Raw genomic sequence first — 19,524 nt, forward strand, 5'->3', positions numbered from 1 at the left:
AGCAACCGATATATCTTTTAAACATATAGTACCTGAAGAGGTTTAAAAGTGGGAGCTTGATTAAGCTTAATCATTTCAATAACTGATTTTCCGTAGTCAGCAAGAAGCTTAAATAAAGTAAATCTTTAGTAATAAAACTTTTAAATCCATAAACAATAGTTTTACTTAAAAAAAGTAACAAAAATGTCTTTATTAAATAAAATTGATAACGACTAATTTACATGTAAATTTTGAAGTTCATCGGCGCCTATCATTTGCATGACGTTGTAAATTTGCACAGATCCAATTAATGTACTTAAAGCAAATATAACTGAAGAAGTTTTGACATCAGCTTCCAAGTCGAATGCAATTGGGGCATCCATCAAAAACAGGTTTACCTAAAAATTACACAAAAAACTATGTTCATAAGGTAAAATATCGGTAGTTAATTTGTTTGAGTCTTGAGTTCAGCGCAATATAAATTTGCTGTAAAAATTGTATACCTGTATATATACTACAATAGTTTCCTAAGAGCTTGTTAAACATTTTGTAAAGTTAATGCAATTTTAAAGAATATTGCTGCAGCACGTTCAAAATATTCATAATTGTAAAAAAATATGTTTAACAATTTCTCGCAACCAACAAATCTTTAACTAAACGTATAACATTTTTTTTTTGTTATAAAAGATCAAAATTTTTAAACGCATAGTGTAATCGGTCTTAGAATTAAACAAATAACATAAAAAATATGTTAAACAAATACCTCGCCATGTGAAGTGTTAAACAAAAACGGTTTGTTCCAAATCCATATTCCAACAGTGTCGTCATGACATTTGTCTTTCCAGTTAAATCCATACACCAACTGTTTAGTAGTCTTGCCTATCCACTCTTCCTTCTATATAAAACCAAATTTTTACGTTAAAATGATATTAAATAAACCAAGCTCTTTAAAGAAGAAAAAAAATGGCTTGTTAACTTAATATATTATTTGCAAATACTAAACGTAAAAGTGTAGTGATTTAGGCATTAATATATCATGTTATTAATATTTTTATATTTTTGGTTTTATTGCGTTAAGTTATGAGTTTTGTATTGATTATAAGTAAGGTTTAAATTACATTTATTTTAAGTATAGAGTAAGAGTATAATTTTTAAGGATCATGTATATGAGAGATCGCCTAAAAATAAAGGAAACGAAAACGAAGAAACCGGAAATAAAAAAGGGAAAAAAAAAGAAAAATAAATTAACCGCAAAATAAAGTAACGGAATTTAATGAAAAGCTTAAAAAGTATAGGCTGATTCTTAAAAAATAGCAGTATGATGTTTAAGAAGAACGTTTAAAGTAATACGTCGATTTAAGAAATACAAACTTGACCTGATCTTGTTTTATCTACGCTAAAACTAATTTTGTCTATAATTTTATTTATAAATTTATTTAGTTTTATAAACTTGCCTTGTCAGCCCACAGGTACCGCAAAAACAGATTAAGGAGAAGAGATTTTCCCTTTCGATACGCACCAGTCAAAGAATAAATAGCAATAGGTTTGTCTTTTACTTCATCATTGCAGAATATTTCGTCAAGTGCCTTTTTGTTTAATTTAAACCCACCAGCATCGCCTGATTTGGCGTCTTTGGGCCAAACCAACTGTACAGCTTCTCCCTCCATAACAGTTTAAATAAACAGACATGTATCTGCACAAAAAAATTGATAACCAGTGAAATGTCTACTTAAAACTGATCTTTATTTTTAGGTATGCTTAATTTTTCTAAGATAAAAAGTCGCTTTTGCTTTAAAAAAATTACGATTTTATTCTTTTTATTGGGGATATTACCAAAGGTATTTCTTTTTTACCATAAAATTTATACATAAACCATTAAAGGTTAGCATTCAGTTTTAAAATTTTTAAAAAAATCTGTAGATTACCCAATCACCACAGTTTGCTAATGCGTTTACACATTGCAGATTTAGTATATGTGTTGTTAAAATTATGTCGGACTATGTGTTCACAATCAATAATTACCTGTTTGCCGTGCACAAAAGTATGTGACACAGTCAACATTTAACGCCTGTTTTTCTCGGGTACTAAGGTGACTGTTAATGCGACGCTGATTTAGCAAATTTAAAATAATTCTTCTGCGAAAGCAAAGTGTGCTGTATAGATATAAAATACGCAATCAAAATAAAAACTAATTTAACTTTTATAAGATTACAGAAAATATTAATTGAAGAAATATCAACAGTCAAAAGTTAATTAATACACAAAAAGGAGATTAAAATTATTCTTTTACTATTGACCATTTAATCGCCAAATAAATTAAAAATACATAAAAGTATATTATTTCTATAATTTGACACAAAATTATCTTTTTCATTTTAACGTGCGACCTATAATTGAATTTCTTGACGTCGACATAAATATCTTTTCATATCGTCTACTTCTCTATTCAATTTTCATCAAATACTCGACTCGTGTTTTCTTTGTTACGTCACAATTCAAGGCTTTTGAGCACACACTTAAATGGCGTTGTTCTTTCAGCGATAAAATAACAACAGCAAGTTTTTATTAAATCGCAAGAAAAAAGTTTTTTAAGAAAGACTTACTATAAAAATTTTAAAATTAGCAGGTTATTAAAATATGTTGTACTACTGCGTGTAAATATAACGCTACTGAATATAGGCCTATAGTATATTGAAGTTAAGGCTTAGCTGGATAAGTTTTAATAAAATCCGAGGCTAGAACTGCCTAACCCGGATATAGGCTACTATAGCAGATCATAAGCACTGTATTTTTGATAAATGGACAAGAAAAAAGATAATAACCAAACCTTAAATAAGTTACCTCTATTTAAAAGTATAGGGTATTTTAGGCATTGTAAAAGATAAGTAAAACCATGCGGATTTTAGAATCAAGTCAATCAAACTCGTCTGAAATTGATGTCAGTCTGTTAGACCATGCTAAGCTTGGCTTACAACGAATTCACAATATCAGTCAATCTTTAAACGAAAACCGAAAACAAACAAACGGCGACGACAAACCTGAAAGTAATAATTAATTAATTATAATAACTGCCATTTGTTGGTTTAAGATATCAGATTAGTAAGGTTCCAATAAATTGACCTTGTATCAAAATATAATGCTATGACGTAAACACCCCCTGAGTTTTTTTACGTAAATTCTTCCAAATTGTTGTTTGTAGAACCAGCGGACAAAATCGCCAAAATCAAAGTAAAACCACCTCCTAAGTCCGAAGTAAAAATGGTCAAATATCTGACCATTAAAAAGGAAATTCCAAAGTCGGTATATTACGAGCATAGTCGGCATGGGATGAAGTATTGGTTTGAGGAAAGTAAACCAAAACCATGTAAGTTTTGTATACTTTGAATGCCTAAAAGTCAACTTTAAACGCCATCACTGATATTATTATTATTGGTATGTATAAGATAGGATGTAACTGTACAAAAAACTCTTTATTGAATGAATGGCGCACGCCCACTAACGGCTACTCTACATTTGTTTAAAAAGTAATATTGTCCGATTTTTATTCACAGATCAGTCAAAAATTCCGATTGGGCGAAAAGGTACGTTGTTAGGATTGGTTGATGCACCGTACAAGTAATTAACAAAAATATTCAAAAAAAAAACAATGCCTATTCGCAACTCCCATATATTTTAGATAACTACAAAACTTACCTGTAATATATAACACACCACTTAACATTGTATTGTCTTTAATATCTTAAGTTTTTTTAGTTTTATTTATCTTGAATTATTTAGTACGACCTATCTTTACCTTTAGTAATTATTGTATTCATAGCCCGTTGTATTTTAGGTGCACTTATATTTGATTTTTATGTTAATACATTGCTTTATTTAAATGCGTAAATAAACACTATACATGGCGGCAATAAAAGTTCAATAGAATAAGCTGACAAAAAACGCATCCGATGTCTTTTCGGGCAACCGCAACAAATAACGTTATAACGATAATTATTAAAAAGGAGAAAATAAAATAAAAAATACACAATCTACTATGCTTGTTTTAGTAGTAATTCATTTCCAGAAATACAGTTAAAAATTATGACAGGACAATATAACGTAGTACCAGATGAAAACGCACCGTTGGTTGGTCGTGATTTTGCAGAGAGTTAAGATGAGGTACCAATGTTAAAAGGATGATTGTATCACAAAAGTGAAATTTGACAAAAATGACAACAACTAAGTTGTAGGACCCCTCGTGGCGAAACATTTAAACACAAAATTCGAACCAGTTACTGCATTTCTGATGCGCGAACGTTAGTAGTAATAGAAACGGGCAAAAAAGAGATACCATTAAAAAAAATCTATAAAACTTGAAACATAATTATAAAAACGACTCGACTTAAAAAACACACCAGCATTAAGCACCTCGTCCACTAGCAGGAAAAAAATAGTTCAGAACCGGAAGTAAATAAAATGACTGTAGATAGATTTTAACCGAGTGTCAGCGTATTAGTAAACGGTATAATTTTGAGCGAATCAAACATTATACTTGCGCAGTATCATAAACTTAAATATCAGCCGCAGAGTTAAAAAAAAATGTATGTTGTATACCAAATATAGTCTAACAGCTTTCCAAAACCCAGCAAATGGCCAATAACCTATCGACCTTGAAACATAGTTAAGTTGGAATCTATAAGACGGAGAAATCCCGAATTAGAAGGTCTCATAAAAAATTCAAGAAATGGCTGTAAACCTAGAAAATAACCTTGTTAAATACTGACTTGAAAGCCAGCAGGTTTTCCCCACATAAAGGGGTCATTTTGGGCGGGTTGCATCGGTGGAGGAAAAACCCCGAATCCCTTTGTCGGGGCAACTTGTTGTTCCACGTTTTGCAACCACTGATCTGCTTCAGATGTTGTTCTCCGATGCCCCTGGACCGGAGCACCACTTACCCCACCTACTGGGTGTTTTCGAGTGTCTTCGGCCCAGGGGTTGGTATCACGAACAGGTGAGGAAGAGGTTTGGGGGTTGGTGGTTGGATGGGTAACAACGGGGTTTAAGGGAAGCACCATTGGTTTCAGTGGAATGTCGAACCCATTAGCTGGTGGACGTCAAAAAATATTTTTCAAATTAAATTTAAAATTTAATAAAAAAAATTTAAATATAAAAAAAAAACTTTGATTTCACAATATGATTTAAATAAAATAGGGTTGATACAACAGTAATAAATAGAAGTTTAATGCTTAACTTACCCTGTTTAGGTGTTATGGGAGAAGCTAACATGGGAGCTTTGGCAAATGGATCATCGTTATTGTTGGTGGCAAAAGTGTTTGTAATTTGCGAGCACATCCCACTTATGTTAAGACTTTCTTCTTCTACCTCTGGAACTTAAATCAGAAATAAAATTAAAATTTAAAAAAAAGCTTAATTTATATTAAAGCTTAAAATAATTTTAAGTCATATATTACTCAGCTTTTATATTAATAAATACAAAAAAAATTTAAAAAATATGACTATAAACAAATAAATTAGGGCTAACTGCAGCAAATATAATTACAAATTGCGTATTCCAGGTAAATTAACATAGGCTTATTGTAAGAGCCAACGACATTTTACTGGAAATTTCTGAGCATTTACCGACACAATAAAACCACATTAATCGTCTGTGAGCATTTATAAATTGTGGTATGTTTTCGAGACTTGCGGCCATATTTACAAGTACAATTGATGGCATAAGTACAACAGTTTATTATTCAAAATCTAAAAGATTCCAAACCTATTTTGATCATTTGTATTGTTTCCTTTAAAAACTTATGTTTTTAAAACAGATTACCACAATGTGTATGAAAAAAATCTCTTTTTACCTGGATTCATAACTTGACGTTGATCCCTCTTTCTATCCAAGTTTGAAGGTAACTTGTTGAGTTGAAGCGAGTAATTTCTTTTGAAGGGTGAGTTAAGAGGATCGACTTCACCTTGTTTCTTGGATCCAAATGACCTGTGCAAACAAATATAAAATTTAAACCATTAATAATACTACTATCTGAAAAACACACCTTCTTTTTATTGTTTTATTAATATTTGTTAACTTTTATTTAAGAAAGGGTATGGTGTCAAATATAGACCTTAATGTGCAATTGTTTTAGCTTATATTGTTGTCAATTCGTACACAACATGTATATCAATGCTAAAAAATTAATAGTTGCAGCTTGATTTTAGTTTCAAAATACCATACAAATAACATGGAAATTTTTGTGTTACTACGAAGGTGTGAGTCAAGTATAGGAAGAACTTTTACATGCGCATAAAAATTTTTATAGGATATGTGTCATCCGTAAACTAATTTCCTTAAAACCGTGACAGAGACATTGTTTTTGGTGATTGTTACTAATTAAAACAACCTTAAAGTAACAACACTGCAATTGGAATAAAGTAACAGATAAATATTACAGAACATGGAATAAATAACTGTTTACACTTAAATTCAAACCTATTTTTCTATAAAAAATATATTTATTTCAAGTTAAAATCAGTGTAAATACAAGTTACAGCATTACGTAATGCCCTTATTGTTGACATTGTACAAACAAAACACACAAATCAGTGTAAGGCAACTTTTATCTAACACTAACTGGTGTCTTGATTAATTATTAACTGCATTTTATAAGTTGTGTAAGAAGGGACTGCTCATTTTAATGTAAATAAAAAGAAGCAATAAAATAAGCCAACCGGCAGGAATTTAATTTTATTTCCTTTAAATGATTAAAAGACTATAAATTTGTTTATTTATAGGCTTTAAAAGTATTTTTAAATTGCCGCAAAAATACAATATATTAGATTAAAAATTAAAATTTTAAATTTTACTCGAAAAAAAATAAAATATTGAAAATTTAACATATTAAAACCTTGAGAAAAAAAATAGAAAATGTACCTCATAGATGCTTGTCTTAATAGATGAAGTGGCGCGTGTGGTCTCGGCACTGCACTTGGGTTGTGAACATCAACTTTAACCTGGTCACTGGATAATGCTGAAATGAAATAAAGACAATTTTATTTTGCATTTAGACACTATATGCATTTCAACCACTGAAGTATAAAATTTAAAAAAATATTTTTTTCTTTTTTTTAAACTGTAAAAAATCGATTGGAAAAAAATGTTTGACTAACCTGCATTTTTCTTTTGTTCTTCCTCTTCTCGCATCTCGGTCATCGTTTTCACTTTAAAGGAACCCTCTCTGGTAAATGTGGTCCGGTTCTGATCAAAAGTCACAGTCACTCCTGTCTCTTTCTCTCTCTTCTGTTTCTTTTCGAGGCAAGCGGCAAAAGCACATCCAACAGCATGACTTAACCTTTCACCCTAAATAGTAAAAATATTGTTATCAGATATCTGAGTAATTTAAATGCAAACTATGGATATTTTTGTATTAAATATGGCACAACAATTAAAATTTAAAAAAAATAAAGATTTTTTTAACAAAAATTTACCGATTCTTTCATTGCAAAAAAAGAATGACACAGCCATCTTCTTGTCGTTCCGTCTCTGCAAATATACGAGAATGCACGCTCGTGATTTCGATCCGGAGCACAAAAAGATACTTTCTCTATGGTTTGATCTAGAAGAAGAGCTTTTGTGGAGTCCTCCACAACTCTAAGGGCATCCGGAGACACATAAAGCATAGCACGAATTTTCTTCTTTTTACCCTATTCGATAATAAAAATTAAAACATACAAAAAAATTTGACATTTGGTTGAATATCGGTATTTTTTAACACTTTTATTTGATTGTTTTATTGATAATAAATTGTAATTCATGTTTTTCATTTTTAGTAGAATAACCACATTATTATGTTGAATGTTTTTAATACTTGAAAGCACACCACACTCTTTTTTAACCAGGTTATTAAAAATATTAAAATTTGTTAATATGGTTTATTAAAGAGATAAGAAATTTGAACCTAAATAGCTGACATTCCATTTGATTGTTGATATTCCCAAAAGATTTAAATAGTGAAATGATTCATGCAACAAAATGACAAGTTATCAAAAATTATAAAAAAAAAACAAGTTTCAAAACCACTTGTAGCTACAATGCTAGTATATATATTATATTTTGTTTCTATGAACAGTAGTTTAAGTCCATTTACATATTCTAAATAATAACAAAACCTCTACTATTATTGTTTAACGCCTGCAGGGCAAAAAATAAATTTTTAAATGTTTACAATTAAAACAAAACTACCAATACATGCAAGCAAGATGCAATGCTACATAAAGGTTAACTTATTACGAACAGATGAAAAAAAATAAAAAAGCTGTCAACTGATTTGTTAGGACTTAGTTAAAATGCTTTAATATAATGAATTCCATAAAAGTTAAAAATATTGGATGCAGGGGCATGCATAATTTTTAGAATTTATAATTTACCCTTCCAAAGAAAGTGGGGACCCTTTTTTTTCTTCGTTCCTAAATCATGCAAAAACAACAAAATTATTTACAACACAGAATCAAATATGTACGGTGCTCTTATTAATATAACCAAGAGTGTTTTTGGTAGAACCTTATAAAATAAGAAGTTTCATGTTTAAATAATTTGATACTATTAACTTAAAGCACAATAACATGAAATGCTTTTTTATATTGTGAACTTTTTATTGCAAAAGTATATTGCAATAAATATTCTGATAATGTTATTACTATAAAATATAAAAAACTTAAAGTAAATAAAATACAAAAATAATAAAATTTTAAGTAAATAAAATATAAAAATAATATTATTAACATTCCAAACAATAGATAAAACAAAACAAATAATTTAAATAAATTTTGCATCAGCTATGGACTTTGATTGCTCTTAGCAAGTTAGATTTTAAATAGAAAATAAATATCTACACACTGTAGACATGAATAGGTTATAAAAAGCAATAAAATAATAAATTCCTTAAATACGCAATAGACTACTACGTAAAAATTATTTAAAGCGTCCAAATTCACATATCAGCCAAGCTTGCAATATTTAGATAACTTACACATGAACACACTTATACTGTTTAATTACATACAAAGTTAATTTTCTTAAAATATACAACTGACTTATATTAGTGAATACAAATTACAGGCTCTGTTAATATAACAACTTAATTTAACTTCTACAGTTATCATTTAAACGTAAGTCTTCGAAACATGATAAATAAAGTTTTAAAAATGACATTATTATCCTAGTCTAACCACAAGAGGCTTTTAACAAATACACATGGCCTCTATCAAGTGAAGTATTCTGTATATTTTGGATACACCCTACAAAAGTTATATTAAGTGAAGTAGAATAACTTAGGTTTATACACTTACGGCTTTAAGTTGTTTTACAGCTTGCTCACAAACATGCATTCCTCTTGATTCTTGAACTTCAACACATCCAAGATACTAAAAATTGAGATTATTTATGTTAAGTGTATAAAATAAGCCTTAAAATAAAAATCTATGATTCTTTATTAAAAATTTATGAACATCACATAAGTCAATAAGCTTACTAAGAAAAAGGAAAATTAACATTGATTGGTGTAAGAGTGAATCTATACAATTTAATATAAATTTATGTGAACGAAAAAGACAAAAAAATTTCAAAAGCTAACAATGACAAAAATTTAAAATAAAATCACAATAAACTGTCGGATAAACCTATTTTTTTATCCTTTTGTCCAATACTAGCTAGATAACGTTTAAATCAATATATTAAAAAAAGTTATAACTAAAAATTAACTTTACTTTAACATGAAAACTACATTTAGCTCCCTTCACAGATTCTTCGTCTTGCTGCCATTGATGTGGACGACTACTCTCCGGAACTTTTGGTTTCTTCTTTCTTCGAAAACTTTGACGAATTGTTCGCATCATTTTGATAAATTTTAACTTTCAACAACAGCAGGCACAAACAAAATACATTAAAAAGAATTCATGAACTGTAATTGGTTTTAAAAAATAATGTTTGGTTAATTTATCTTAAACATGTTTAATTTAAAAAAACGTTTTAACCATCACAGTCTAGCAATATTACCTTATCAGAAATTTAAAAACAGCCGATTTAAAACTCTAAAATATCAGCTTGTATCTATTGGCTATATTAGAAGCTTATTAAGATAATTGGATCTTCAATAAATTACAATTTTAGCTTGTCAGTTTAATTATTAGTAAGCACATATATAAGAATAAGATTATCTGACTAGTGACTGTGGGATAGATAGATTTAAAATCGAAATATCACTGACTGTTGACTGTTCAGTATTCTAGCATCTGATTAGTTATTTTTTTTTAAATCAACTTGTAAACTGCATAAAGTAAAAATGTAAACTGTTTTGTATAATCTGATTCTAGGTCAAAGTAAAAGATGAATTTTTCGTATGTTTATGACGTCATCTATAACTCTGAGTTTATTTTAGAAATTTTGTTTTAAAATGTTTGCTTAAAATCTTAAAAACAGTAAAAAACACTTTACATCAGCTTAATCTAAAAAGTTAGTTTCTCAGTTTATTAGGAATTCAATTAAGTCATGACTTTTCTTTTTTTGATGATTCACCTAAAATTAAGTTTCGTTTTTACTTCCTACGACGATGACTTAACGGTGACCTAACCCACGCCACACACCAATGATTTCGCTGCTTTATTTTTATCCTTAATTTAGATTTTCAGGGTTGCCATATAATTTTAAATATTTTTAGTGCTTTGTCGTGCAAGCGAAATTACATGACAATTACTTGTACATTTCGGCATTTTCAAAGAACAATGTAAAACTTTATTCATACAAATATTACAATAAAAAAGGATAAGATAGCCCATAGTAAAATGAATAGCTTAAAAGCAATTTTTAAAAAGGATTCTTATCAAATTTTAAAACGAGAATGCGATGCATATACAATATTATAGAAACGATATTTTTGCCTGCAAAAAATAAAATGTTGGTGTTGGCTTCAACCGAAAACAATCTATACGTTTGAATAAGAATATATAATCTTAATACAAGGCGAGGAATATCCTGCAGGCCAATAATAATAGAACTGTACAATGTTTCTAACTTGTTACGGTCGCTCTCAAATTCGTTCATTTCGTACCGCCTACTTAAAATTAGGAGCAGGGGAATAAAGCCGACACCCCAAAAGACCATCACCGAAATAAACAAATTATAGTCAGTTTGAACGATTCTCTCGTTTAAGGCGTTAACAATAAAACTGTCCAAGTCAGCTGCGTTTAACAGGAACTCAAATAGGATCAGATTAAGCTTCATTCGTTGGAGATTGTCAGGCATTCGAACTTGAAGACGGTTTAGAACGAGAAGCAAGTAAACCAAATGATGCAACGCATACAAAGAGATATCACGACCCCAATAGTTTACATTTTCTTTTACCACAAGAACGTTTCCAAGAGTTGAACTTATTGTAGTGAGACCAGAAGTATTACCTAAATGTTAATTCTATTTAAACACGCTAACAGTAATTCCAGTAACACAAAATCTAAAGTTTATTTCTTATGTACTTAGCACTGTGTTAAGAGCTTTAAATTTTTCTTAAAAATTTAAAATTAATACCTTGAATTCGACGATCAGCCACAGGAACCATTGAAATGTCAAAATTTCGAAGTACTTCGCTAGCACTCGTCGTCGTTTCTTCCATGCCCTAAAACAAAAAAACAAACTAATAACAAGCCCATATAAAACATTTAAATGACTGTCTTGGTATACACGCTTAATTAAAATTTCCAATGGAAATATTTTTTATTCAAAATAAAAAAAAGTTTTAAATTTTTATTTAGTGAAAGGTTTTGCAAAAAAGTTATAACACTTACGCTGCCGCTACCAACATCTTCAGCTGTTGTTGTGGAGTAGTTTGCCAACGCTGTTGTTAACGGAGCTGAGGTGGAAAACAAAGTTGAATTTTCAGGCAGAAAAGCTTCTCTAAATTCATAACAAAATATTTAAAAATAATGTTTTCTTAAAGAATTATTTTAAAAAATGGCCCAAAGAGTTAATTGGTTTATAATAGAAAAATATAACTTAGTTTAAACAGCATCATTGCTTTGTTATTGCATATGAAAAATATTTTAAAAAAATACTGTTTATTATAAAATTAATTTCATACGTGGTGGAAGTTTCGGATCTCCACAAAATCGCGGTTTCTATGCAAGCCAGTGTTGGAATGATTGTCACCAAACAGAAAAGGGTATTAGGTTCCAACCTGCAAATAAATTATTTTAAGTAATAATTACAACAACCCTGATACCTTATCGCACTTAATTTAAAACGTATAGGCTTTAAGGGCAAACTGTATAATAGGTTACTCACCAAACCCTTCCACCCCAATGCACATATTTGTAAAAGTGCCAGTATCCATATAATTTGCTTTTATACCACGATGACTGAAGACAGTCTCCTACAAAAAATAACAATTCTTTATGCTACTAAACAGTTTTAAAAAGTAATTATAATTTTTTAAAGAGCAGTCTTTAGAATCAAAACCTAACCTTTTTTTAACAAAAATAATACATCTACCCAAAGTTAGGTTTTTAACTCACCTAGAGACAATAAAATCCCGATACTAAGTAGTATGTAACCCCATATTGGAAAATCAGGAAACGATTTAGTTAATCGCCAAATACTAGCCCCACATAATCCCAATAACAAAATTCTGGCTAAAAATTCGCCAAAAAATGTTCTTAAATGCTTGATTGCCATTTCTTGCTTTCTAACAGTAGGTTGCTCAAATCTTTTTGCTTCGTCTAAAATGAGAATTGAACTCAATTTAAACACAGTTTGACTCTAAGTTATTGCTTGTAGAACTATCCGGTGATTGAAATTATGTCATATCCTTGCATTCAACATTTATCAAAGAATGAAATTAAACAAAATAGGAGAAGCATTACTTGGAAAGAAAACGTTTATACAAATACGTCAAAAATGACGTCATTCCGGATATGTAATTTTAGTTTTAATTATAATAAATCATTAAACATTTTCGTTGAATCAAGTAAAAAGCAGACTTTGTGTCTTAAATTTTATAATTTTTACGTTGTTTGTGTGTTTATAAAAATATCTATTATTAACTAAAGTCTTATTTCAAAAAAAATAAAAATAAATCTGAAAACTAAATTTGGTTCAGAATTTAAGTCTTAAATCAGATTTTACCTATTCCTATTCTTCTCATTTCGACGATTGAGGTAGATGTGGGAAGTTTAACTTCGGTTAACAACGCTGACGAACCATTCATCTTTTTTAATTTCATTTTGTTCAACTTTTACAAAAATATTTAATTTCTAACTCTATCGGTAAAAGTATCTATATTTTTAAAAATTGCACTGCCTCTTAGACAACCATCCATACTCGCTAGGCTTTACTTCTTATAGTAGTCCTAGTTTTTATAAGCCTAACTTAGCACCATTAGTCAGAACACATATTCTCAGTAAGAGCAACAGTATACACCTTACGCCAGAACGCCAAAGTTTTCCACTAACTTTCAAATCCGTGATATAGTTACTACAATTTTCGCTAAAATATGCCACTACAATTCATAGAATTAAAAACTTGAACTATGAAAACATTAGCGCGACTTGTAAAATTTAAAGACGCGAATTCAAACGAGAATAGAATAACTCAGGGCGATATAAAATCTTTTACTGTAAATTCTTTGTTTAAGTTTCGTCGAGCGCAACTTAGAAATCAATGGAAAACCGCACTGGTAAAAACCAATTGCATATTAAGGTGAAAAGGCCGTAACGACCGCTTTGTATTGGTTTCAATAATTTGGTCACTGTTTGCATGGTGATACGTTGTTTAACAAGTCCCGGATTTTTATTCATGTGTTTGATCAAGCCCTGCCCTTGTGCGTAACAATAAAATATGTAAAATGACGTCAATATTACGAACGATGTCGCCATAGTATTTGCACTCCACTGTTGTGGTTAAAAGCTGTTGTTTAATTGGTGCAAAAAGAAAGAAAAAAAATGAAATATTAAACTTTCGCCATGATTAAATACCTTTACTTCTTACCTAAGCACAAATAAATTACAATATCAAACAAATAAAAACTAATTTAGTTTAAATCAATTCCGTTTTCCCATATGAGCGGCAATGTTGTAGTAGCCGGCTCAAATTCGCGAAGAATATTTTTCCGTTTGACCGAATCAATATCGTTCACCTGCAGAGCCACACTGGCTGAACAAATATAAGAAACCAACCGAGCGCATATTGCCAAATTTAAGCAATTTCTTTCACGTTCTAATAAAGGTATAACTTTCTCGTAACCCTTTAGCGCTACCAATGCCGCTTTCTTGATATCAAAGTCTAAATGATCGGCCTTACACATCATAAATGCAATTAGAGTAGCAATGTCGAATACTAGTTTGCTTTCCACGAGTTCGCCAAAGTCTATAATACCTAAAATGTTAAATAAGGTTTGAATTAGAAAATTTTCGTCACAAAATTATGGTTAGGAAGTAAAAAGAAAAAAATACCTGAAATTTTGTATTCTTCATCATCTTCGAGTATTATATTTGCACTGTTCAAGTCATTATGTATAATACCTAAACATATTTGCCAATTTATAATCGCATTATTGCCAGTAATATTTATTTAATATTTACCATTTCTTAAACTATTTAGACGTGATAGCACGTGATCTTCAAAAGCATTGATAACATTGCTGCATAATTCTCGCAGGGACTCGTTTTGGACGTAACGTAGCCTCGGGCCAGTCATTTTACGCGTAACGTTTTCTAACTTCCAAACGTTATCTGATCGTTTCAACGACTCGCTTGAAAAATTCTTTAATAAAAAAATCACAAATGATGATCTTTCAAAACATAATAACCTTAAAAAAAGTGGCATGGCTTCATAGATAAGTTTAAATGTGGAGAATATAACAAGTTAAATTTTTTTTTAAACAAATATGATAAGTATTTATAAACCTACCGACAGTTCTTTATTAAGTTTTGCTAGCATTTCTCCAGCGTGTAATATTATTTTTAAAAATTTATTTTCGTTTTTTAAGTCTATCTTGTCAAATGAAATTCCAGGTATAAACTCAAACAGCATAAAGACTTGAAGACCTTTTCCTAAAAAGAATTTTTTTTCTAAATTTGCAAACTTTTTTACAATAACAAATTATGTAAAAGTGAGAATTACCGTTATCACATAGATGGACTAACGGCCCAGCTAAACCTTTAATTGGTTTAGAAACACAAAATCCTTTTTCGTTCAATTGAAGTAATGCCAGGCAAGTAGATTGAAACATTTCTAAAATATTAACATATTGTTATCTATGCAATTTTACAAACTTAAGTAGATAATTTGTTTATATGTAATTCACCCAAATGTTTTGAATCCTGAGGGTTTATGATTTTAAGTACCAAATATTTTCTTTTCGTGTCATCATTGAACCATGTGCTAACCAATATATTTTTATCTTCGTAGCTAGCTAAATCTTTTACTAACTGGATTTTCAAACCATATTTTTGATAAACTAAATCAGTTAACATGTTCATGTTGCTAGTAATATAAATAAAATTTTTCTAAAAATTAGACAAAAATGTTTAATCCTGTTCGATTTTGCGCCAAATCTAAGATACTGTAGTTTTAAATAGAAAAACTTAGTCTTTGTTTGTATTTTCGTTATGTTATTGTATAAAATGTTTTCTGTATTCTCGAGCAGGCATGATGATATTTCTGTTTCCGGAAAGAGATAAAACTTTGTAAAATTATTAATCAAAAAACTGACAAATGAAAACATAGATATTTACAAAGAAACTTTTTACTTACGATATACCCAAAAAAATTTTACTTAGGCTTATACTCAACTGTAAAAACTGCTCTTTAAAATAAAAAAAAAGATGATGAAAATCTAGACACGTTTGAAAAACGAAGTTTTTATATAAACACGCTTTAATAACTACGACATTTACTTTAATAATTTGTCACATAATTTCATGATTCAGTGGATAAAAAACAACACATGAAAAGTTTTGTAGTAAAATCTGACATGTCTATAAACCCAATCGTGGGTTGACAAGCAAGTAAGTATCCGTAATGCGAAACTATGAATAGCTTCCTTTACTTGTTTCCTTGCGGTACAAATACTCATAATGTTGTTTAAGTAAGAAAAACAAAAAAACTTAAGACTTTGTATGATGCAATCATATTTAAAATGTTAATAACTCGTGCATTTTTGTAATTATTTTTCATTTCCTTATTAGTTTAATGACATTGTTGTCAAAACTATTAGTGATTAATGATTTTTTTGTTTTTAAATATTAAGGCTTTAAAGTATTACTTCTGTGCAAGTACAATAAGATAAGTATAATCAAAACAAGAATAGATCAAAAAAGATAACTGTAAGAATAATATAAACTGTAAAGTAAACTGTGTATGTTTTTAATACTACCAAACAACATCGTGGTATTGCTTCGTTTGCTTCTTTTATTTATTATTCAACACCGGAAAGAATTAAACGACAAACCACACTGCGCTCATACAGAGAGATTTAAGTATGCTTGTAAAGACGCAGTTCCTTAGTTTGATTGTTTAAAAAGATAACGTAGCCAGATATACATTACAAAATATGTAGAGATTTTGTACACGTATTATTTATTCCCAAAGAACATTTAATTGTGAAGGCTTATACAGGTTGAGAATATTTTTAAAAGTACTTTAAAATAAATACTAAGATATAAAAAAGAAAGCATAGTAAAAAAGGCTTGTTTAATAAGGAAAAGAATGCCACGCCTTTTTCTGTTAAAATTACTTTATGAAAAAATGCATTTTAAAAATAAATGTTGGTGTGTTATAAGGTAGAGAAAAAAAGTATTTTTTTATAGAACTTGGTGTAAAAAAGATTATATAAGTTTTAAAATCCAATTTAAAAAAAAAACGTTATATGACAGTACAAGCGGTATTAAAAAATTTTAGTTAAAGAAAAAAAGTTTATTTTATTCCCCTTTTCTATTATCGACACTATTTTTTTCTACATTAAAATTTTTTCGTAAAGGTAGCAACTAACCAAAGTTTAATTTAGTTTAAAATAAGATCAATACCATATGAAGAAAACTATTTTCGTCCCTGTACCGATGATAAAATTAAATTAGTCAACTGAAACGTTATTATTCACTTAGTGAATGTTGTTACACATGACTTATATGAAAATAGCCAGAGGGTATAGATAGTACGCCTTTTAGGCAGTATGTAAGTATTGTAAGCAAGCACTTTAGATATCGAGCTAAGGAGTTGAATAAAAACGTCGAATTGTTAACATTTTTCTAAGTATTAGTATACAACTAAGTGTCTTCAGAAAAGGTTATTTTTTATATTAAAATGTCCTAATCATAATTACATTTATAATTTAAAAAAACGCATGGTTTTATTTGAACCTAAAGTTTGTCTGCTTATTAATACTTATCCAATGGTATTAGGAAGGCAGTTAGCATTTTATTATGATAAACAGTTTGTGGTGGATTGTAAACCCGAAAGTTTATATATACACCTAATAGCATGGCACTTTAAATAATGGTGATAAAACTAAATTATCTAATGGATATATTGCAACATACACCGCCTATTTTCCATGTAAAAGCAGGCAAAATATGATTTGTGTAACAGAGTATGTTACATTCCGTTGTTTAATAATTTCCTGGAATTTACAATATGTTTTATTAAATAAAGCAGCGTTATAGGATATAATAAAACTGTATTCTTAAAACCGAGTAATGGAAATATCTTATTTCAGATTTATTTACACTTAGACTGATTGTTTGTTTTTTTTAATAGCATTTTTACAATTTGACATCACTTCGTTGACAAAATATTGTTTTAAAGCTGTGACTAATATCCGATTAAAATATTTTCTTTTCACAATTTAGTCAATATTATAAATGTTGTTCTTGTTAGTATTAATATATTCGTTAACAATACCGTTTGTTTAGAAATTGTTAACAAAACAAGGCCCAAATTGAGCGTTGTGATATGTTAACTTTTATATTGCCATTTTTAATGTTTATACTCTTAATGATTTAGTTAAATTTCCACTACAAAAACGTGCAAGTACTTTTTAAGCATCAAAGTTATGTTACTAGGTGAATTGAAAACATATTAAAACTGTTAACATAAGGAGAAAAAGTTATATATTTATTGTAGTAAAAGAATTTCGAAGAAAGCTTAATAGGAGTGGTTTTAAATTGATAATATAGTGCCTTAAGTGACTGGGAGTGTATTGGTATACAATGTATGCCCACATGGGAATGCTATTCAACCCACAGCTGATACACTATATTAAATTTATTTTTTTGTTGTTTCTAGAAATTCCAAGTGTTTATTAACTTTTTAATAAAAACAACTGTACTTAAAAAAATGGTTGAATTTCAACACGGTTTGTGCGACTGCTTCTCCAACTTTGGCGTTTGTATAATCACCTACTTCGTACCTTGCTACACGCTTGGCAAAACTGCGGAAGCGGTCGGTGATGACTGCCTGACCTGTGGTATCGCCTACGTATTTACTGGCTGTATTGCCGGCGGAATAATTCGAGGAAAGGTCCGTCAACAGAAGGGCATTGATGGTTCCGGCCTAGGCGACTTTTGTATTCACTTGTGTTGCCCTCTGTGTGCCGTAATTCAAGATCACAACGAAGTAGTTCCAAGTGGCGCACAAGCTCAATCTATATCTCGGGTTTAAAAACATTCAATATAACACACACATAAACCATATAAAGAATTTATAACTAATATATATAATAATTTACTGGTACATTCTGAATACCTCGACGACAACGGTCTTGAAATTTTTATCAAAACTCACTCCTATTTTATGGCTTGAGCACATTTGGCATGATTAAATTAATCAATTAAAAAAGTGTTAAAACTGTATTTAAATGTGTATAATATGTTAGAAAATGTACTTAAAATAGTTTACGGTGTAAAAAATATATAGAAATTTTTGATTTCAACAAAAGAATCGCAGTGACTAACAATTGCTGTTTTTTTTAATTTACAAGGGGTCGCTCTAAACCAAGCTGAACTGAAGAGGTGTTTATTTTAAACGGTTGGTTAATATACTCATATAAAAACGTTTAAAAAACGTTATTAGACAAATGTGAAGTTGTTAAGGAGAAAAGAAACAGGATATTTAAAGTGCTGAGCCCACGCTTTTAATGTATGGTAATATTTTAGACTACAATCATTCAGTATGTTATTGTTATATAAAATAAATCCCAACCGAAATTTTACATAGTTTAAGTTGTCTGTAATTCCAGTTTAAAAATGAAAAACACCCATTTAAAAAAATGTGAAAAACGCAAAGTGATGTCGCTTTGGGAGGTTATAAAGTACAAAAGAGGGGCTCATCGATCATACTGTTTTGATGTTTCTAATTTGTCAAACAACGCACGTTTTTACCTAAAAAAATTATATTAGCAACTATTAATAGAATGCGAAAAGAAAACATTGGATAGATTTATTTTTTTGGTGAGATTTTAGTCTTTTAAAACTTTTTGTTATTGAAAGGCGGGCAATTAGACGACAAAATAAAACTATCAGTTT

At 29.5% G+C, this 19,524-nt stretch overlaps 4 protein-coding genes and 1 pseudogene across 6 annotated transcripts; 2 read left to right on the forward strand and 3 right to left on the reverse strand.

Moving 5' to 3' along the window:
• The first annotated feature begins 2,663 nt into the window (after positions 1-2,663).
• LOC145749312 (uncharacterized) lies at positions 2,664-3,977 on the forward strand. Its single transcript, XM_082565045.1, has 3 exons — positions 2,664-3,023; positions 3,179-3,343; positions 3,531-3,977. Exons 1-3 carry the CDS (start codon positions 2,873-2,875, stop codon positions 3,596-3,598), a joined length of 384 nt encoding a protein of 127 aa, XP_082421171.1. The 5' UTR covers positions 2,664-2,872; the 3' UTR covers positions 3,599-3,977.
• On the reverse strand, positions 3,810-9,913 carry LOC145749311 (protein numb homolog). 3 transcript variants are annotated; one of them, XM_082565042.1, is made up of 10 exons: positions 9,724-9,913; positions 9,307-9,381; positions 8,386-8,424; positions 7,447-7,662; positions 7,129-7,318; positions 6,893-6,989; positions 5,826-5,959; positions 5,214-5,348; positions 4,727-5,062; positions 3,810-4,651 (listed from the first exon to the last, which is right to left on the reverse strand). In XM_082565042.1, the coding sequence occupies exons 1-9, from the start codon at positions 9,850-9,852 to the stop codon at positions 4,731-4,733; spliced, it is 1,347 nt and encodes a 448-aa protein (XP_082421168.1). In that variant the 5' UTR covers positions 9,853-9,913; the 3' UTR covers positions 3,810-4,651; positions 4,727-4,730. The 3 variants fall into 3 exon arrangements, with proteins under 3 accessions (XP_082421168.1, XP_082421170.1, XP_082421169.1); XM_082565043.1 differs by having other exon boundaries at positions 3,811-4,651; positions 4,743-5,062; XM_082565044.1 differs by lacking the exon at positions 8,386-8,424 and having other exon boundaries at positions 3,810-5,062.
• An 833-nt stretch (positions 9,914-10,746) lies between these two features.
• Positions 10,747-13,258, reverse strand: LOC145751039 (uncharacterized). The gene is made up of 7 exons (XM_082567111.1): positions 13,130-13,258; positions 12,520-12,723; positions 12,290-12,377; positions 12,087-12,182; positions 11,794-11,902; positions 11,537-11,624; positions 10,747-11,409 (listed from the first exon to the last, which is right to left on the reverse strand). The coding sequence occupies exons 1-7, from the start codon at positions 13,224-13,226 to the stop codon at positions 10,820-10,822; spliced, it is 1,272 nt and encodes a 423-aa protein (XP_082423237.1). The 5' UTR covers positions 13,227-13,258; the 3' UTR covers positions 10,747-10,819.
• Positions 13,259-14,033: 775 nt separating this feature from the next.
• Positions 14,034-15,483, reverse strand: LOC145750678 (hydroxylysine kinase-like). The gene is made up of 6 exons (XM_082566758.1): positions 15,309-15,483; positions 15,125-15,235; positions 14,912-15,054; positions 14,584-14,764; positions 14,455-14,523; positions 14,034-14,377 (listed from the first exon to the last, which is right to left on the reverse strand). Exons 1-6 carry the CDS (start codon positions 15,481-15,483, stop codon positions 14,034-14,036), a joined length of 1,023 nt encoding a protein of 340 aa, XP_082422884.1.
• A 2,807-nt stretch (positions 15,484-18,290) lies between these two features.
• Positions 18,291-18,852, forward strand: LOC145750078 (uncharacterized; annotated as a pseudogene).
• Positions 18,853-19,524: the final 672 nt, after the last annotated feature.

The sequence above is a fragment of the Corella eumyota genome, chromosome 4, assembly GCF_963082875.1.
Source record: "Corella eumyota chromosome 4, kaCorEumy4.1, whole genome shotgun sequence".
In the NCBI taxonomy this organism is placed as follows: Eukaryota; Metazoa; Chordata; class Ascidiacea; order Phlebobranchia; family Corellidae; genus Corella; species Corella eumyota.